This window comes from Esox lucius, chromosome 9 (assembly GCF_011004845.1).
Source record: "Esox lucius isolate fEsoLuc1 chromosome 9, fEsoLuc1.pri, whole genome shotgun sequence".
Lineage (NCBI taxonomy): Eukaryota > Metazoa > Chordata > Actinopteri > Esociformes > Esocidae > Esox > Esox lucius.
In genome coordinates, this window is record NC_047577.1 from 6,414,979 (window position 1) to 6,432,913 (window position 17,935).

Below are 17,935 nucleotides of genomic sequence, written 5' to 3' on the forward strand. Positions count from 1 at the left end.
AGGAATGAATGGATTCAAATGAAATGCTACGCCCCTATCCAGTTCTATTGAAAATCCCAGATTCGGGTTTAAAATGTGCTATGAATAAATACAAAAATAACAAATATTCCCAGTGGAACATTCCCAGTGTCCTGCTTCCTTCCAGCAGGGAATCCTCCAACCAATATATTTTTACCAACCATGCACAGTTCAACTGAGGGTCAATGTGGTGGCACCATACCTGGCTGCGGGTACTTATACTTCACGGCGTTGGACAGGACCACCTGGGTGGGGGAATCTGGTGCTGGAGAGCAGATGCTGCTGTTGTAGGGAGGTTTAAAGCCATACTCCTGGTAACCCCCATCTCCAAACGACCACCTGGGAGAGACCACACGGAGGTTACGGCGGGGATGGGCAGGCTCTCAACTGCCCTCATGCATACAAAGCCAGGCGTATGGAGCAGTGGAAATGGAGTGGAGCATCACGGTGAATGGGAAAACCAGAGGGGCCTCAGCTACGCCACAGTAACTGCTACCTCAGGGAGGCGGTGTGTCCCCTGTAGCTCATGGCAAGAGCACGGCGCGTTTTTATGCCGGCGCTGTGCGTTCCGAGTTTGACTAAGCATGAAATTGCAAGCACTCACTACTGTAAGTCGGATTAAAGCATCTGCTAAATTACTTAAACGTGTGTGTGTGTGTGTGTGTGTGTTTGTGTGGTGACTCAGGGAGTGGGTTATTTTAGTAGGAGACAGAAATAGGGTGTGTGTGGGGTGTGGGCCTGTCTTTAGTGTTGTTGATTTCTGGTGGGTGGTGGGGGAGGAGATTTACTTAAGGGGAGAGGGGGGAGGCGCTAAACATAGGGGGAGGGGAGGGAGAAAATAAAAGTAAAGGAGGAGCCAACAGTATGGGGAGGAAAAAGAAGAGCTAAACATTGGAAAAGGCGAGCGGAGGACTAAACACAGAAGGAGAGTGAAGGACCAAACACAGAAGGAGAGTGAAGGACCAAACACAGAAGGAGAGTGAAGGAACAAACACAGAAGGAGAGTGAAGGAACAAACACAGAAGGAGAGTGAAGGACTAAACACAGAAGGAGAGTGAAAGACCAAACACAGAAGGAGAGTGAAGGACCAAACACAGAAGGAGAGTGAAGGAACAAACACAGAAGGAGAGTGAAGGAACAAACACAGAAGGAGAGTGAAGGAACAAACACAGAAGGAGAGTGAAGGACTAAACACAGAAGGAGAGTGAAAGACCAAACACAGAAGGAGAGTGAAGGACCAAACACAGAAGGAGAGTGAAGGACTAAACACAGAAGGAGAGTGAAGGACCAAACACAGAAGGAGAGTGAAGGACCAAACACAGAAGGAGAGTGAAGGACCAAACACAGAAGGAGAGTGAAGGACCAAACACAGAAGGAGAGTGAAAGACCAAACACAGAAGGAGAGTGAAGGACTAAACACAGAAGGAGAGTGAAGGACCAAACACAGAAGGAGAGTGAAGGACTAAAAGTAGGAGGGTCCATCTTCCTCCAAAAAGTATTATGTTTAATAAAACATAATATAAAACATAATACACTAAACTAGGGAAAGAACAAGATGTTTAATGTCAGAATACCCATATGTCCTAAGTCTATGAACCAAATTGCTAAATGATCCATATTGTCTCCATCACAATTCCATATTTTAGCTCAGTAAAAAAATGCAAAACCAGGGAAAATATTTCTGGAAGTGACAAACGCTGGTCAAATTAACAAGAGTTTAATGGGTTGATGTTTTAGTGGAATTAGTTTGAATCGTATTAAATGCCCTCTCAAAAGACATTCAAATTATGCTTCCTGTTGGGGGTGTGGCCAGATCAAATTCATTGTATAATTTGAATCGCATTCAGGAATGACATAACCCCTAACCGTAACCCTGGCAACCTCCCCACGCAGCCAGGCTGACACACACACACACACACACCCGGCGGAGGGACAGCAGTGGAAACTCTGTCATGCTCCAGCTGAACATGGGGGTGGCCGAGGAGAGGGAGAGGAGGGAGAGGGATGGGAATGGAAGGATAGAGACGGAGGCAAAGGACAGAATTTAGTGGGAGAGCAAACGGAGGGAAAATTCCCGTCAGCAATCTATTTCAACCACAAGGCTATAAATCTAAACCCCAGAGAAGGCTGCCATTATCAAAAGGACTGTGTCTGACTGGAAAGAAGGCATAGAGAGAGAGAGAGAGAGAGGGAGAGAGAGAGAGAGAGAGGGAGGGACGGGGAGAGAGGGAGGGACGGGGAGAGAGAGGGAGAGAGAGGGAGAGAGAGTGGAACATATACCGTAAATTAAGCCAATCAGAACATTATTTACTGTATCTAGCACATTCTCCCAATGAAGTGATTTCCAAGGTGTCTCGTGGTGGCGCCCCCTAGAGCCTACCTGAAGGTGGCGCCCACGGACATGTCCAGAACCACGGAGGCGGTCAGGAACTGGGCGGAGCCCTGCGTGGCCACGCCCGGAACCCCGGTGACCGTCAGGTTGCCCATGGGGCACATCCGGTCCACCGTGACGTTGAAGTCTTCCGACAGGCTACTCACGTGGTTCATCGCGGTCACCTGTACGACAGAAAAAAAGCAGGGATCGGAGGTTAAGGGTCAGAGGTCGGGGGTTCCAATGGAATGAAGTAGGAGCCAGTGCCTCAGCTGGGTTGCCGTTCATGTCTAAACAATGTTCAGCATTGTTTTTGTCTACATTGTAAAGTGATTGTGTCATCAGAGTCTTTATTCGTTCAGACATATCCTTACTGTGCTGAGAATGTTGTATATATGTCACAACATACATTCATAACAAGTACAGATCCATCGAGTTCCCAATGGAACATTGCACAATTGTGGGGATATTCTCCTTCATGTGTATTCACTAACCTACACGTAGAATCGCAGCTTAAGTAGTGATTCAAACACAGGGTGTTGACCAATCAAACGTGGGGACATAGTGTGGAGACAAATTGTGTTGACCAATCAAACGTGGGGACATAGTGTGGAGACAAATTGTGTTGGCCAATCAAACGTGGGGACATAGTGTGGAGACAAATTGTGTTGGCCAATCAAACGTGGGGACATAGTGTGGAGACAAATTGTGTTGGCCAATCAAACGTGGGGACATAGTGTGGAGACAAATTGTGTTGGCCAATCAAACGTGGGGACATAGTGTGGAGACAAATTGTGTTGACCAATCAAACGTGGGGACATAGTGTGGAGACAAATTGTGTTGACCAATCAAACGTGAAAATCTGAATTGAAGAAACACCCTGAGGGACCGCAATTGTACAGGACAAAGTATGGGCTGCTGGAGACTACGATCAGCTAGGACAGGTTAACATCTGGGGTTTTCGGGATGAGGGCATGGGAAAACATTTTGTTACGTACTGTTGGTTCAAACAGGCATCTGTTTGTTTCTTGGTGTGTGTGTGTTTGTGTGTGTGTGTGTGTGCGTGCGTCCGTGCATGCGTGCGTGCGTGCGTACGTGCGTGCGTGTCTACTCACTGTCAGTTTGTAAATGGCTGGGTGCCGGTAGATGACGTTCAGCACAGTGTTGTAATATGTGAAGTAGGGCTTGTCATCCACCGTCCATTTGTAGTTTGGGCTGGAGCCCTCCTCTACTGACGCAGAGTAGCTCTGGAACACAGCATGAGATGAAAACACACACCCCTGGACACACACACCCACCTGGACGGACACACACACCTGGACGGACACACACACCTGGACGGACACACACACCTGGACGGACACACACACCTGGACGGACAACACCCCTGGACGGACACACCTGGACACACACAACCCTTTACGGACACACCTGGATACACACGCCCCTGGACGGACACACCTGGACACACACACCCCTAGACGGACACACACCCCTAGACGGACACACACCCCTAGACGGACACACAGCACCAAAACACTCACCACGACTGACTCCATGATTACTCTGTTCGTGGGGTGTGGCTGAACAATCAAGCCTTGGAGAGGTTCCTCCACCCGAACCAACAAGCTCAAACTGACCTCCATCACCTCACTGTGGACAGAACCACACCTGTGAGATTACAACCCAGAGACTTGTGCTACACTAAGAGTCTAACTAACTGGTGAAGCCTGTGGTAAGGGGTGTAGTAACATATGTGGTCTAGTAACATGTATCTCTCTCACCTATGGGCAGACAGGTCCACCAGTACCGGCCCCCTCTCCTGCCCTAGCTCCAGATCCAACACCGCATACAGACTCTGGCTCTGGTTCTCTCCTCCTCCGGCCGCGCCAGCCCGTCTACACTCTGCCACGGCGGCCCGGTACTCCGGGGGGCAGTGGTTCTGGAAGGGGACACTATGGTTGCGTCCCTGCCGGCTGACCCTGGCCTCATACTGGGAGTGGACCCTGAGCAGCACCACATTCTGGCCGGGCCTGGTTTAGAACCGGCAAAAGGTTCACAATCAGAATCCCCATTTTCAAGAACATCTAGGCCGCACGGTACCGGGGTTCTGAGCCGGTGGTGCGGTACTGGAAGACTTGAACACGTAGTTGGCATCCAACACGTTACCTGAAGTAGTGGGTTCCATTCTGAGAGGGCGGGTGGAGGACGGTGAGGCCCAATGGGGGCACCACGTTGAGGGAGCAGGACGCCATGACCGGGAAGGCGGGGTCGGCAGACGTCACCACCAGGCTGTAGTTGCCGGGCCTGGGCAGGCCGGAGGAGATCTGGGACCCCTGGAGCTGGGTCTCACTGGCCCCGACGTAAAGCGCCCTGATGGGGCAGACCACGTCCAAAACCCAGCCTCCACCTCCGCCCTCTGGATCTCCCCCCGCAGAACCTCCGTCACCTCCACTGGGAATGATTAACTCCTCTCTCCCTGGGTCGGCGTCTTTCCCCAGCCATTCAGATCGGTTGAGGGCCAGGACTGGCTGTCGCCACGGTGACTGGGTGGAGGCGTCGCAGCGGAGCAGGGAGTCGGGGCCGGCGTCGTGCTGCAGGCCGATGAAGTCACCAGGAAAGACCAGCAGGTCTCCAACGAGCTCTGTCAGCTAAGGAGCATGGCGGAGGTTATTAAACACTAGGATGTTAATGTTGATGTGTGTGTGTGTCTGTGCGTCCGTGCGCTCGCGCGCATCCACTCACCAGTACGTGGGTGGAGGGCCCAGCGAGCAGCGTAAACACCACCTCATTCACCAGGCTGTAGCTCGGCCGCAGCACCCCGGCCGGGAGAGGCTCCGCCTGGGTACAGTTGGCACAGGAGCCGGGGTGACAGGGGCTGGACAGGGGAAGGCAGTGGCCCAGGAAGGGGCACCACTGCTGGGAAGGGGCACAGGAGGAGGGGCGCCGAGGGATGGAGGGACGGCCGGGGTCCATGGGAGAACACACGGCGACAGGAGAACACATGGTCCCACCACAACCTGGGGGGGGGGGGGGTTTATGTGTGTCTGTGTGATTTACTGAGGTGCAGGAAAAGCTCAAAGAAACACCAGCGTGCAGCATTTAATCTGTCATCCCATTTTATGTTGACGGGGGAGGTTTGGAAAGAAACATCATTTTCTGTAACTTCAGCCTTGGTTTTTACGACTTCCGTTTAGAGTATTGAGGTTTCTATTTTTAAAGATACTTTGGATAAAATTGTCCAACTAAACGTTTCAGTCCGTGTGAAAAGATGGAAGGATAGAAAGAAGATGGAATAGAAAAAGAGCAAGGATGGAAGAGGAGAAAGATAGAGGATGTGGAGAAGGAGAAATAGAAAACTCATAAAAGAAATAGAAAGTGAAAAACAGGAGAAGAGGATTGAAAATAGAAAGAAGAAAAATAGAAAAGAAAGAAGAATAAAGAAAAAGACAAAAAAAAGAGCAACTGGAGAAAGAAAAGAAAAAGAGGGGAAAGATGAGGAGAAAGAAGACAAGAAAGAGGACAAGAAAGAGGACATGGCGGCTGCCAAAGAAAGCAGAAGAGCTGATGTTGTAGTTGAATATCTTGGAGGGGGAAATGTTTGCAATCGCAGAGTGTGTGTATGTGTGTGTGTGTGTGTGTGTGAGAGAGAGACGATTAGAAAGAGAGGTGATGAACTAAATGTTGTTTCTGGTAGAATGTAAATCACGTAACAGGAAGACCAAAGCCTTCAATCTGTGTAATTAAAGAAGTATTTGTCGTTATCCATCTCAGCTTCCGTGTAACTGGTAGGTTTGAGGAACTTTAAAAGACTTTAAAAGCGGAGGCGTAAGCAGGTGTTTCCCTTTCCCTCTCTCCTTCGTTTGCACCCTCCCTTTCTTGGTTTTACTCCAGTGCTCTCTCTCTCTCTCTCTCTCTCTTCATCTCTCCATTTCTCTCTCTCCAACTCTAAGCCCCCTAGTTCTCCTTGTCTCACAGGGACCAGAGGCTTTCTGAAAGGTTCCCTGGAAGAGAACAATCGTTTGGTCACCCCATCTCAGCGTGTGTGTGTGTGTGGTGGAGGGGGGGGTCACCTGGCAACAGCAGGGTCATTCCAGGGTCATCACAGTGCGGCCTGAGCACCTGGAGACGGATGTGAGTGGGAGAGGACAGATCCATGGAGATGAACTCTACAGACGACAGACGACCATCCTGAACAAATCCCAGAGCTGGAAACAACAGGAGCTGGTGGGAGGAGAGAGGCAGACAGAGAGAGACAGAGACAGATAGAGAGATAGAGACAGAGACAGAGACAGATAGACATTTTAGTGCCAGAACGTGATTGCGCAAACTGAGTTAAGAGGTATCAGCGTGTAGAAAATATAAATAAACAAACACGTATTCAATAAGCATTGATGTTTACCGTCCTAACTAGAGCTATGGCAGTAGGTCAAAAATTATTTTAGACAGATTAGGGACACAAATCAAATCTGAAGAAGGGTTTTATAATACACAGCAAGACCAGTCAACAGCCGTGGATCTCCTGAGTAGAAAATAACATTATGATTGACCATGTTCTTTCTCGTCCAGTCTGATTGGTTACTTGGCCCGGTCCGCTCAGTAGGCAAGAAAACAGTTCCAATGAGTCCTCTGGGTCAGACATTAACGGGGTCAAAATATTTCCTTTAAGCTTAAACCAATAAAAAGTTACAGCTACATAGGGAGGAAGAAAACAGAAACCGTTGTGTTCAGTACAGCAGCATTGTGGCGGTTACTCATGTAACCCTGGTTATGTGTGCCAAGCTTCTTTCCAGATTCTTTAGCAACGCTACTTTCAAATCAGTTCCGGGGGAACAGTCTTAGCGTGTTCAGAAAGTAAACCACACAGACTGTGTTCTTTCACGTGTGTGTGTGTGCGCCAGACTCTCCACTGACCTCTATTCTTTTGGCTGGCGTTTCGTAGTGGGGGGTGTGTGTGGGGGCGGGGCTTGAAAGCGCTTCGGGGGCGGGGCTTGAAAGCGCTTCGGGGGCGGGGCTTGAAAGCGCTTTGTGGCCAGGGAAAACAGCCAAGCCCACCAAATACACCCCTGCATCAGGAACTACCACTGGGGGAGGGCAGCAGAGAAATAAAGACAGAGATAATTACGCTTTCAGTTTGATTCTCATTTCAACATTAAATAAATACGAATCATTTAAACATTATTATTAATACTCTAAAACAGTCAATTTAAACAAGAGAGGAGACGAAAGAAAGATGGGGGAAAGAAAGGGGAGGGGGTGAAGGAACAGAGGGGGGGGGGTGAAGGGACAGAGGGGAGAGAGATAATAGGTCAGTGGTGATGGGAACGAGCAGGGAGGAAAGAGAGGACCCACCCTGGAACCTGAGACGTTAAGGATAATGACACCTCAGAAAGGAACTTGATGGCGTAACGCCGAGTGGGAGCCAGGTGTTGCCGTGCACGGCGCCTCCTACCTTGGGGTCCGTACTGGCAGAAATAGGCCCGTTTGGCGTAGCACGAGTGCGAGCTGGGCTGAGCCGTGTCGTCCAGTGACACGCACACGTTCCCCGGCACCAGCGTGGCTCGCTCGCTCACCCAGCCGCCCTCGCCCTCCCGCGCCTCCGCACCGTCCACCCAGCGCAGCTGGCCCACGGGGTGGGAGTCGACGTCGCTGAGGCCCAGCCACGCGCCGCGCTCACTGTGGGAAGACGTGCGCAGCCGTCAGGGAACAGAGTTGACCGGCCTGGTGTTTTTATCCGAACGGGGAGCGGCGAGAGCAAAACATCCAAGTTCCCTTAACGTCACCCTAAGCCGTAACAACAGCGTGTTTATGACTGATTCAAAGGGTTTCGGACATTATCGGTCACCACAGCTGTATTTGTTAAATGCTAACGCCTGGAAATTTCAAACAATGATGTCATCGGTTTACGGAGTTGTGTCTCGCAGCAGTTATTGGGCTCTTTTTGTTTTCGCCGATGGCTCGATCGCACCACTGGCAGGTGGATGCGGTTGTCCTTGTTCAAGTTGCTGCTTCTGACTGCTCCTCATTTCAAGAAGAACTGGACATTGCTAAAAATTACGGATATTGTCGTTTGCTTACAACCAGGAAATGTATATGGCCTGTTTCTACCAGTGATATGCAAAAGAGCTTTTTATTTGCAACGCATGAATACATTCGCTATTTTGATGGCATAAACACGTCAATACCATATTTACTGAAATATATAGGACTAATAAAGGAGCAGTCAGATGTCCCGTTTACCTAGCCTTTATACCAAACTCTAAACCTAAAAATCTGATCTGTAAACTTAAATGTTACCCCAATTCTAAGACTAACAGCAAAGGTACGTTTTACCAACCCCTGAGCTGTAAATCTGAAGTTTTCCCTGTGGGGACTGGCAAAATGCTCTAAAGCACATTCAGAGAAAATAAGTATTTCTTTGTTTTTGGTAAAAGCGATGCAATTTCATGCACAGCAAGAACTCTGTCTTTCTGTGTGTTTAACGGTGTACAACAGGTGTTTATTAGTCTCCTTAACATTCCTTGTAGTCTCGGTCATTGCCAAAAGACTGGCCCTTCGGCAATCTGAACATTCAGTACGCAGCGGGATTGGCCACACAGCTGCTCATTGGTTGTTAATAACATTAATATTTTCCATGACAACGTCTGGAGAAAACATGTAACGCCTAGAAAACTGAATCAGAATTATACTATAAATGAAAAATACAATACCAGTCGAAAGCTTGGACACAATTACCCATTCATGTATGTGTCCAAACTTGTGACTGGTCCTGTGTATACACATATACTGTACTCAGTATCTATATATACTTAGATGTTTGCTAGACAGGCTGTTGTATTCTGGGGCACAGAAAAGAAGGCTACGACATTTTGTGGTTGGAACTGTAGAAGCTATATATTTAGTTTGAGAACGCAGACGTGAGTTAGCAACTTCTGACGGACTGCTTCGGTCTGGAGAACCCATAAGAGACGGTTGCTTCTGCTACTGGATACCAACGAGTTCTGTGGAGAGCAGAAAACTCTGAGTTCCCGACATTTGCATAATCGTCAGGATTGGAGGACCGCCGTCGGGGTCGTCCAATCAGGATCAAATCCTGTTCTCCTTGAGCTCATTAAAGAAAGAATGTTCATATGTGAAGACCAAAAGCAGGCCAGACTCTTTGGCACCTGACATGGACTGCACATGGAGAGGAATGTAAGCTAAAGACACTGGTACTATAGAATTCACACTACTAATTCCCGCTTTCATTTCCTCTCCCTTTCCTCATTACAGACACACTTACTCACAAACACACCCATCTGCCTTATCTATCACATCTCTCTCCTTCTCCTCCTCTTATATGCTCCTCTCTTTGTCTCTGCCTCTCATCTGATTCTTTCTTTCTCTCTCTCTTTCTCTCTCTCTCTATCCCTCGCTTTCTCTTTACATAGCCTTTTCACTTGTTATTGTTCAAGTGTCTCTCTGTAGGGGCCCAGCAGCCAAGTCCCAACATCTGGAGAAAACAGAAAAAAAAAAAAAGAAATCAAATGGAGGGGTGAAGGAGGGTAAAAACGAAGGAAGGGAAGGGGGTCAGAGTGAGGAGGAGGGGGGAGTGATGGGGGAAGGAGAGGGATCGTAGAACCATTCTGATCTGGCGAGCTCTCATACTGTTTCGCTATCCAGTCCAATGTGAGGGAACCGGATGGTTCTACAAGGCCAGGGGGAAAGGGCCCAGTGCAAATAAAAACAAAACAACAAAGACTGAGTGAGTTAGTGGAGGGGAAGGAGAGTGCCAAGAGGAGCAGGAGAGGGAGGACCAGGAGAGAGGGAGGAGTAAGAGCGAGGGAGAGGAACCGGTGATGGGGAGAGGAACCCGAGAGAGGAGCAGGGTAGGGCACTGGAACGTCACCGACTGAAAAGGGGGGAAGACGATTTCCTCTGATATCTCTCTCGTCCTGTAACTCGTCCTATAACTCGTCCTATAACTCGTCCTATAACGCTGTCACCACTCTCTTTGCGCTCTCTTCCTCTCTCTTCTACAAGCCTTTGCCCTCAGATAAACGATGGGTGTGGAGCTCTGAGACAGGAAACACAAACAGAGAGACATAGACACACAGACAAACAAACATTCACAAACACACACCTTAACCATACTTCAACCATACTCTAACCTTAACCATACTTCAACCATACTCTAACCTTAACCATACTTCAACCATACTCTAACCTTAACCATATCCTAACCATACCCTAATCTTAACCATACCTTAACCATACCCTAACCATAGCCATACTTTAACCATACCCTAACCTTAACCATACCCTAATCTTAACCACACCTTAACCATACCCTAAACTTAACCATACTTTAACCATACCCTAACCTCAACCATACTTTAACCATACCCTAATCTTAACCATACTTTAACCATACCCTAACCTTAACCATAATTTAACCATACCCTAACCATAACCTCAATAACCTAACTTTAATGTATGAACTTAAACTAGCGATAAAACCTAACTCTAAACTCAACCGATAATGCCTAAACCTAAAAGTAACCCCAATTCTAACACTATGCCCTATTTTAATGGTTTTCCAAAATCCTCTGAGCCGGAAATCCCAATTTCACCACACGGGAACACGCGGACGGGAACACGCGGACGGGAACACGCGGACGGGAACACGCGGACGGGAACACGCGGACGGGAACACGCGGACGGGAACACGCGGACGGGAACACGCGGACGGGAACACGCGGACGGGAACGTCACTCCCTCTGTGGTTGGGGTGCAGCTGTGCTGATACAGATGTGTGTTTATGTAACTCACTGAGACCCACAGTACAGACACCCCTGTGTGTGTGTGTGTGCGTGTGCGTGTGTGTGCGTGCGTGCGTGTGTGTCCGTCTGACAAGGTCACAGAGCCCAGCTGCAGCCGGACCAAATAAACTAATGCTACTTATCATATGTGTATGACATATTCTATGTTGCCGGGTTACCTCATTCTATATATTCACACCTGTATGACATATTCTATATGCAGTCCGGGTTACCTGAAATGACGACATGTTTTTACATGAACAGTGGTTGTCTCAATTCATTTAAGATGCTCTGGCAGCTGTATCCACGCCACCATTGCTCTGGCCTGCAAGCTAAACTCAAGACATTGCTGGAAGACCCAAGAGAGCTAAGGTCTGTCCTGACATATCTGTATGACTTTCGCCACTGGTCGTTTTAAAAGTTTATCAGCCAGTAATATGTCACTAGACGCCATTACGCACTGTGTTAAACTTAGTAAGGTTTCTTATTAAGTTTACCATAAATAGCATCTATTAACTGTATGGCTTTTGCCACTGGCTGTTTTAACAGCTTATTTTCCATTAGTGAATGACACTGATACAATAACTACTGTATCAATATAGGTGACGACAGACTTTTACGTCAAGTGAAAAGACGAGAGAGTCGTGTAGCCAGCGAAGTGTTTGACTCTCCTGAAGAAATCCTAAAACATAATTTGAAAATCCACCAAAAATATTCGCAATATAACAGTAAACTAGTGATGGCCGTTCGTCTGGCAGCAGGATATTATGCTAGCAGCGCTAACTCAGAGTTTATTTTTCAAAATAAAAGCCATCAGTGAATTATATAAGGCGATAAAGTTAACAATCTAGTCTGTCCTTTTATGTTCAATGTTGTTCTTGTCTGTTCTTGTTTTAAATACTAGATTGTTAACTATATGGCCTTCTAAATATCAATGATGGCTTTTATTGTGATAATGAAAATCTGTGTGCTGCCAGTATAATATCCTGCTGCTAAAATAACACTAATGAAGCCTCATTTAGCCATCACTACAGTAAACAGTTTCATTTTAGGCATCCCGTAGCTACAGAAGGTTGTAGCAAGCAAAGTTTTTGTCAAATCTGAACAAATCCACTTACCACTGACCGTTTTAACAGCTAATTAGCCATTTGTGAATGACATTGAGTCTCTATCAATAAAGGTGACAATATATTTATAACTGACTTTTTTGTCAAGTGAAAAGACGAGAAAATCGTGTAGCCAGCGAAGTGTTTGTCTTTCCTGAAGAAATCCTAATATCCACCAGAACCGTTACATTTTAGGCTTCCTATTACGTAGCTACAGAAGGTTATAGCCAGCAAAGTTTTCGTCTGTCCTGAACCTCAGGAATCATGTGTGTTGACTGTTACAGGAGTCGAACGCGGGACCTGTTGTTCCGTAGCCCGCCTCGCTAAACACTACGCTAAACACTACGCTACTTAACAAGTGGCTGTCAGTCAGCCAGCCAGCCAGCCAGCAAAAATTGCATAAAAAAAGCTTATTATTTAAACTTTACAAGAGAATTTATGGAAATAGTTGAAATGAATAACCTTCTGTACAAAAGGATGTGAACCTGTTGCAGTTCCGTTCACTGGTCACAAAACACCAGTTTTATAGCCTTTTTTGGTGTTGTGCCATTGGGCCCTTTAATCCCCACTGTCTTACATATTAATTCATTCTCAACTGAACTGTGACTGATTACCAATAGGGATATAACAAGAATGTGTGTGTGTGTGTGTGTGTGTGTGTGTGTGTTGGCGTGCAGGTCCTCTCTCCTTACACATGTTAGTCTGACGACAGGCTCCATTACCGCAGAGAAGCGACAACCGTTTGAAGGAGAAATGACACAGATTTAGCACTGCCCAGTTGTATTAAGATTGTATTAATGTTGTATTAATGTTTTTATACCACAGAACAGTACGAAGCTGTTGCTTATACAGAGAAGAGCACGGTCTTCCTGTAAGGCAGATAGCGGCATGCTCAGCTGTGAGGAAGAGGAAGAGCTGAAGCACCCGGGGAGGGAGCAAGCACACCGTGGTTAGGGCAGAGGTTCCCAAACCTGGGGCCGGGCCCTTGAGAAAAGCTTTACTAATGTTAGGAAACAATCCAAGAATTTATTGCATGCAATTCATCATGAGCAGTGACTGAAAAGTCACTGATGCTAGGTTCTACCGTAAATCTTATTTACGTTTATTTCTGTATCAGTTCCTCCAATGGCATTTTAGAGTTGTCAAACTGTATAGTAATACTGTAAATAAGTGCTGTCTTTCAACATGACATCTAAGCTCTTACCTAAAATATACAGTCTCGCTACATCGCTGTTGCCAACACAACTGGCCCCAAATAGCAAAGAGAAGATACTCTAAATTGATTTAGACTATATTGATATAAGCATCAGTTTCAAATCATTTTGCTTTGTTTCACTAGGCCAGGAGGAAGGCACGTTCCAGCCTACTCTCTCGACTGCACCCACGGGCGCCCGAGCCACAAGGACCCAGTGGAGCAGCTCCAGACAAGGCGACCAAATTCGATTACCTACCCCACAAAACCCAGAGGGCGCGAGCCAACCGCACCATGCTCTCTGCCCCCGCCCCCCCCCCGGGCAACACTCGAGCCGTATCTAAACCACAAGGACACACTTGGCCAGGTCACAGCTACATACAAGGACCTTGAGGCACGAGCCTCTAATCTGTTACTAATTGCAGAGTATAAAGGAGGAAATGTTAAACTAGTTTATTAAGGTTTTAAGCAGAGCGACCTCCTTAATGAAATGGCGAGCCACGAAGTGGTCAATTGTTTTTGCAAACTCTGCCTTGTTTGTTACATACAGAAGGCTAGCGGAATGATGGTGCGAAATGAAAGTGCTGGGTACCTGTGAACTTAAATGAACGGCTTAACTATACCTGAGGAGTGGTCACCTGATTTCTATTAAGTAGAATCCACTTTCAATCAATGACAACCTCCATTACGATGAGAAAAGAACTAGTGCTTGTTAATTCAATGGGAAACAGATGATTGGCTGATAATTAAATGACAGTCCCTATTGCCATAGGAAAGAGATGACTGCCTAATGATTCAATGAGGTTGATAACCAAAGGACAGGAAAGGTTCATGTTTTGTGCCATGTGGAAATTGCCCTGAAGATAGAACGAACGATGGAAAAGAATAACACAAAGAAATAAAGAACAGTGTGTGTATGTCTATGTGTGTGTCTGTGTGTATATCTGTGTGTATGTATCTGTGTGTGAGTCTGTGTCGGTGTTATTATAGACACTTCTAACTTAGCCATATACAGTATCTTAGAAAAAGTGAGTACAACCCTCACATTTTTGCAAATATTTGATTATATATTTGATTATATCCTTTCACTGAAGAAATGACACTTTGCTACAATGTAAAGTAGTGAGTGTACAGCTTGTATAACAGTGTACATTTTCTGTTCACGTGCTCAGTGTCATCTCCAGAGGTTGTCTTTGGGAAATGGACGTATGCTGCCAGCATTGCTGCAGAGGTTGAAGGGGTGAGGGGTCAGCCTGTCAGTACTCAGACCATATGCCGCACACTGCATCAAATTGGTCTGCATGGCTGTCGTCCCAGAAGGAAGCCTCTTCTAAAGATGATGCACAAGGAAGCCCGCAAACAGTTTGCTGAAGACAAGCAGACTAAGGACATGGATTAATGGAACCATGTCCTGTGGTCAGATGAGACCAAGATTAACTTATTTGGTTCAAATGGTGTCAAGCGTGTGTGGCGGCAACCAGGTGAGGAGTACTCCATGCCCAAGAGGGTTAAGGCAGTGCTGGAAAATAATGGTAGCCACACAAAATATGGACACTTTGGGCCCAATTTGGACATTTTCACTTAGGGGTGTACTCACTTTTGTTGCCAGCGGTTTAGACATTAATGGCTGTGTGTTGTGTTATTTTGAGGGGACAGCAAATTTACACTGTTATACAAGCTGTACACTCACTACTTTACATTGAAGCAAAGAGTCATTTCTTCAGTGTTGTCACATGAAAGGATATAATCAAATATTTGCAAAAATGTAAGATACTGTACACGGGGAGATGAGAATGAATTACATTAAAAAGAAAAACTAGCATTTTTACAAAACCTAAACTTAACCCAAATCCTAACCCGACACCTAACCCTAACCCTATAATCACTGAGCCATAAAAGGTTCCTCCCACAATCGCATTTTCCTGCTTTAACCACGGCTTGTGTACACGTACACACACACACGCACGTGCACTTCCAGCCCCCTCCACAACTCACTGTTTGACCTGCGTGGCCAGCAGGCTGCGCAGAGGGTCGCTGTGGACCACGGCTAGGTCGCCCCCTGCAGAGATGCACTGTCTCCTGGCCTCGGACCAAGAGAACTCCCCCGGGACCAGCTGGAAGCACCGCGACGACTCGGCGTGGAACACAGCGTCGCCGGGACAGAGCGGAGTGGCTGTGGGAGGAGAGAGGGGGGGAGAGGGGGGAGGACAGCGTCGGGGTGGGGGGAGAGATGAGGAGGAGAAGGGAAAGAATAGGAGGGGAGCTGTGTCATTTGGGTGTTGTTATTACGGAGTTTGTTTTAGGTGATGCTGTCACGATAATGTCACGATAATGTCATACATTGCCCGGCCACGATGATGTAATGTAATGCCCTGGCACGATAATGTCACATAACGCCATGGAATGATAATGTAAAATGTCACCACTAGTCAAATAAAAGTTGGAAAGAAAGGCAGAGATTGGAAGGATAAAGAAGGATAAGGTGTTGAACCACAAAGACATATGGAGAGACAGAGAATAAAGAAAAGATAGAGTAAATATTACATAGGTTTGTTAACTTCCGCTTTGCCTTATGAAATATTGACTTTTCAGCAAGCAAACATTCCATTTGGGCTGAGATTTTATAAGGTAAACAACCAACAAAGGGAGTGGGGAAGAAGAGACAGACTAATGAAGAGAGAGAAGAAGAAGAGACAGACTTATGAAGAGAGAGAAGAAGAAGAGACAGACTTATGAAGAGAGAGAAAAAGAGACAGACTTATGAAGAGAGAGAAAAAGAGACAGACTTATGAAGAGAGAGAAGAAGAGACAGACTTATGAAGACAGGAGAAGAAGAGACAGACTTATGAAGACAGGAGAAGAAGAGACAGACTTATGAAGAGAGAGGAGAAGGAGAGACAGACTTATGAAGGGAGAGGAGAAGGAGAGACAGACTTATGAAGAGAGAGGAGTAGAAGAAACAGACTTATGAAGAGAGAGGAGAAGGAGAGACAGACTTATGAAGAGAGAGGAGAAGGAGAGACAGACTTATGAAGACAGGAGAAGAAGAGAGAGACTTATGAAGAGAGAGGAGAAGGAGAGACAGACTTATGAAGACAGGAGAAGAAGAGACAGACTTATGAAGAGAGAGGAGAAGGAGAGAGACTTATGAAGAGAGAGGAGAAGGAGAGACAGACTTATGAAGACAGGAGAAGAAGAGACAGACTTATGAATAGAGAGGAGAAGGAGAGACAGACTTATGAATAGAGAGGAGAAGGAGAGACAGACTTATGAAGGGAGAGGAGAAGGAGAGACAGACTTATGAAGGGAGAGGAGAAGGAGAGACAGACTTATGAAGGGAGAGGAGAAGGAGAGACAGACTTATGAAGGGAGAGGAGAAGGAGAGACAGACTTATGAAGGGAGAGGAGAAGGAGAGACAGACTTATGAAGGGAGAGGAGAAGGAGAGACAGACTTATGAAGGGAGAGGAGAAGGAGAGACAGACTTATGAAGGGAGAGGAGAAGGAGAGACAGACTTATGAAGAGAGAGGAGAAGGAGAGACAGACTTGCGAAGGGAGAGGAGAAGGAGAGACAGACAGACAGTCTTTCTCTTGCTGGCAGCAGCGATGGACTGAAGAAACAGCAGGGTTGAAGAAACGAAAGAGCACAAACAAAAGAAAACTTGACAGGCACTCACAGAGATTGTGACTTAATGCGGCCAAGCACGGGGGTTTGCGTACACAGTGTACTGTAAGTGTGCGCAAATAACTTATTAACTTCCCAAAATATCTTATATGACAAATGATCACATCTCATTCAGTGCAGAATGACAGTAACTGCTTCGACAGTTACTTTTGCGTGGCGAACAACGGTAGACCCAGCTTTGCTCACTGACCAATGAGAGGTGGACATACTAGCTTTGACTGTTTCTGTTTGGGACATTTGGCTTTAAGTGCATATGATCTTTTCAACAGGTTAACCTGCAAAAACCAGAACTTAAATGACCAGTGGCGGTTTCAGATTCAGTTGAACGACAAAAGCCTTGATCTGACAGTGGGTTGGTAGATTGGGAACAAGGCCAGGAAATCCCTGCCGACGATTCCTCCCCCCTCCGCAGGTGATGCTGGCCAATTTGCACGTCCCGTGGGGCTTAGTGGCACACCAGGACTGGGGTGTCCAGCTTGATGCTACCACAACACCTGTTCCTGTGCCTCGGCTTGGAAAGATGCACACCGCTAATATGTTCATTAGTTGCCTGTGTGTGTGTGTTCTGACCTCTGGCCACTTCCTGCCCGTCTTCATTAGTGATCCTCCAGTCCACGGCCACGCCCAGGCCGCCCCAGTTGACCAGACGGACTGGCAGGCTCTGATTGGCTACAGCCAGCTGTGGGCAGTGCAGCTCCAACCGAGGAGGGAGTGTCACCTTAACCTCCCCGTGTGCACACACCTGTACACACACGCACGCAT

The 17,935-nt window shown here is 47.0% G+C and overlaps 1 protein-coding gene and 1 long non-coding RNA gene across 2 annotated transcripts in view; one reads left to right on the forward strand and one right to left on the reverse strand.

Moving 5' to 3' along the window:
* Nucleotides 1-17,935, reverse strand: part of pkd1a (polycystic kidney disease 1a) — a 67,600-nt gene that overhangs the window by 33,565 nt on the left and 16,100 nt on the right. The window contains exons 7-18 of the mRNA XM_029121911.2: nt 17,744-17,915; nt 15,484-15,661; nt 7,842-8,065; nt 7,304-7,473; nt 6,463-6,613; nt 5,135-5,409; nt 4,559-5,040; nt 4,174-4,422; nt 3,934-4,042; nt 3,505-3,636; nt 2,399-2,574; nt 221-357 (exon numbers count right to left, since the gene is read on the reverse strand). Coding sequence (XP_028977744.2) covers nt 221-357; nt 2,399-2,574; nt 3,505-3,636; nt 3,934-4,042; nt 4,174-4,422; nt 4,559-5,040; nt 5,135-5,409; nt 6,463-6,613; nt 7,304-7,473; nt 7,842-8,065; nt 15,484-15,661; nt 17,744-17,915 — 2,455 coding nt within the window. The remainder of the gene's footprint in view (nt 1-220; nt 358-2,398; nt 2,575-3,504; nt 3,637-3,933; nt 4,043-4,173; nt 4,423-4,558; nt 5,041-5,134; nt 5,410-6,462; nt 6,614-7,303; nt 7,474-7,841; nt 8,066-15,483; nt 15,662-17,743; nt 17,916-17,935) is intronic.
* LOC109616137 lies at nt 10,787-14,422 on the forward strand. The gene is made up of 3 exons (XR_002197206.3): nt 10,787-11,181; nt 13,122-13,301; nt 13,636-14,422. It is a non-coding gene; the product is annotated as an uncharacterized LOC109616137 (long non-coding RNA).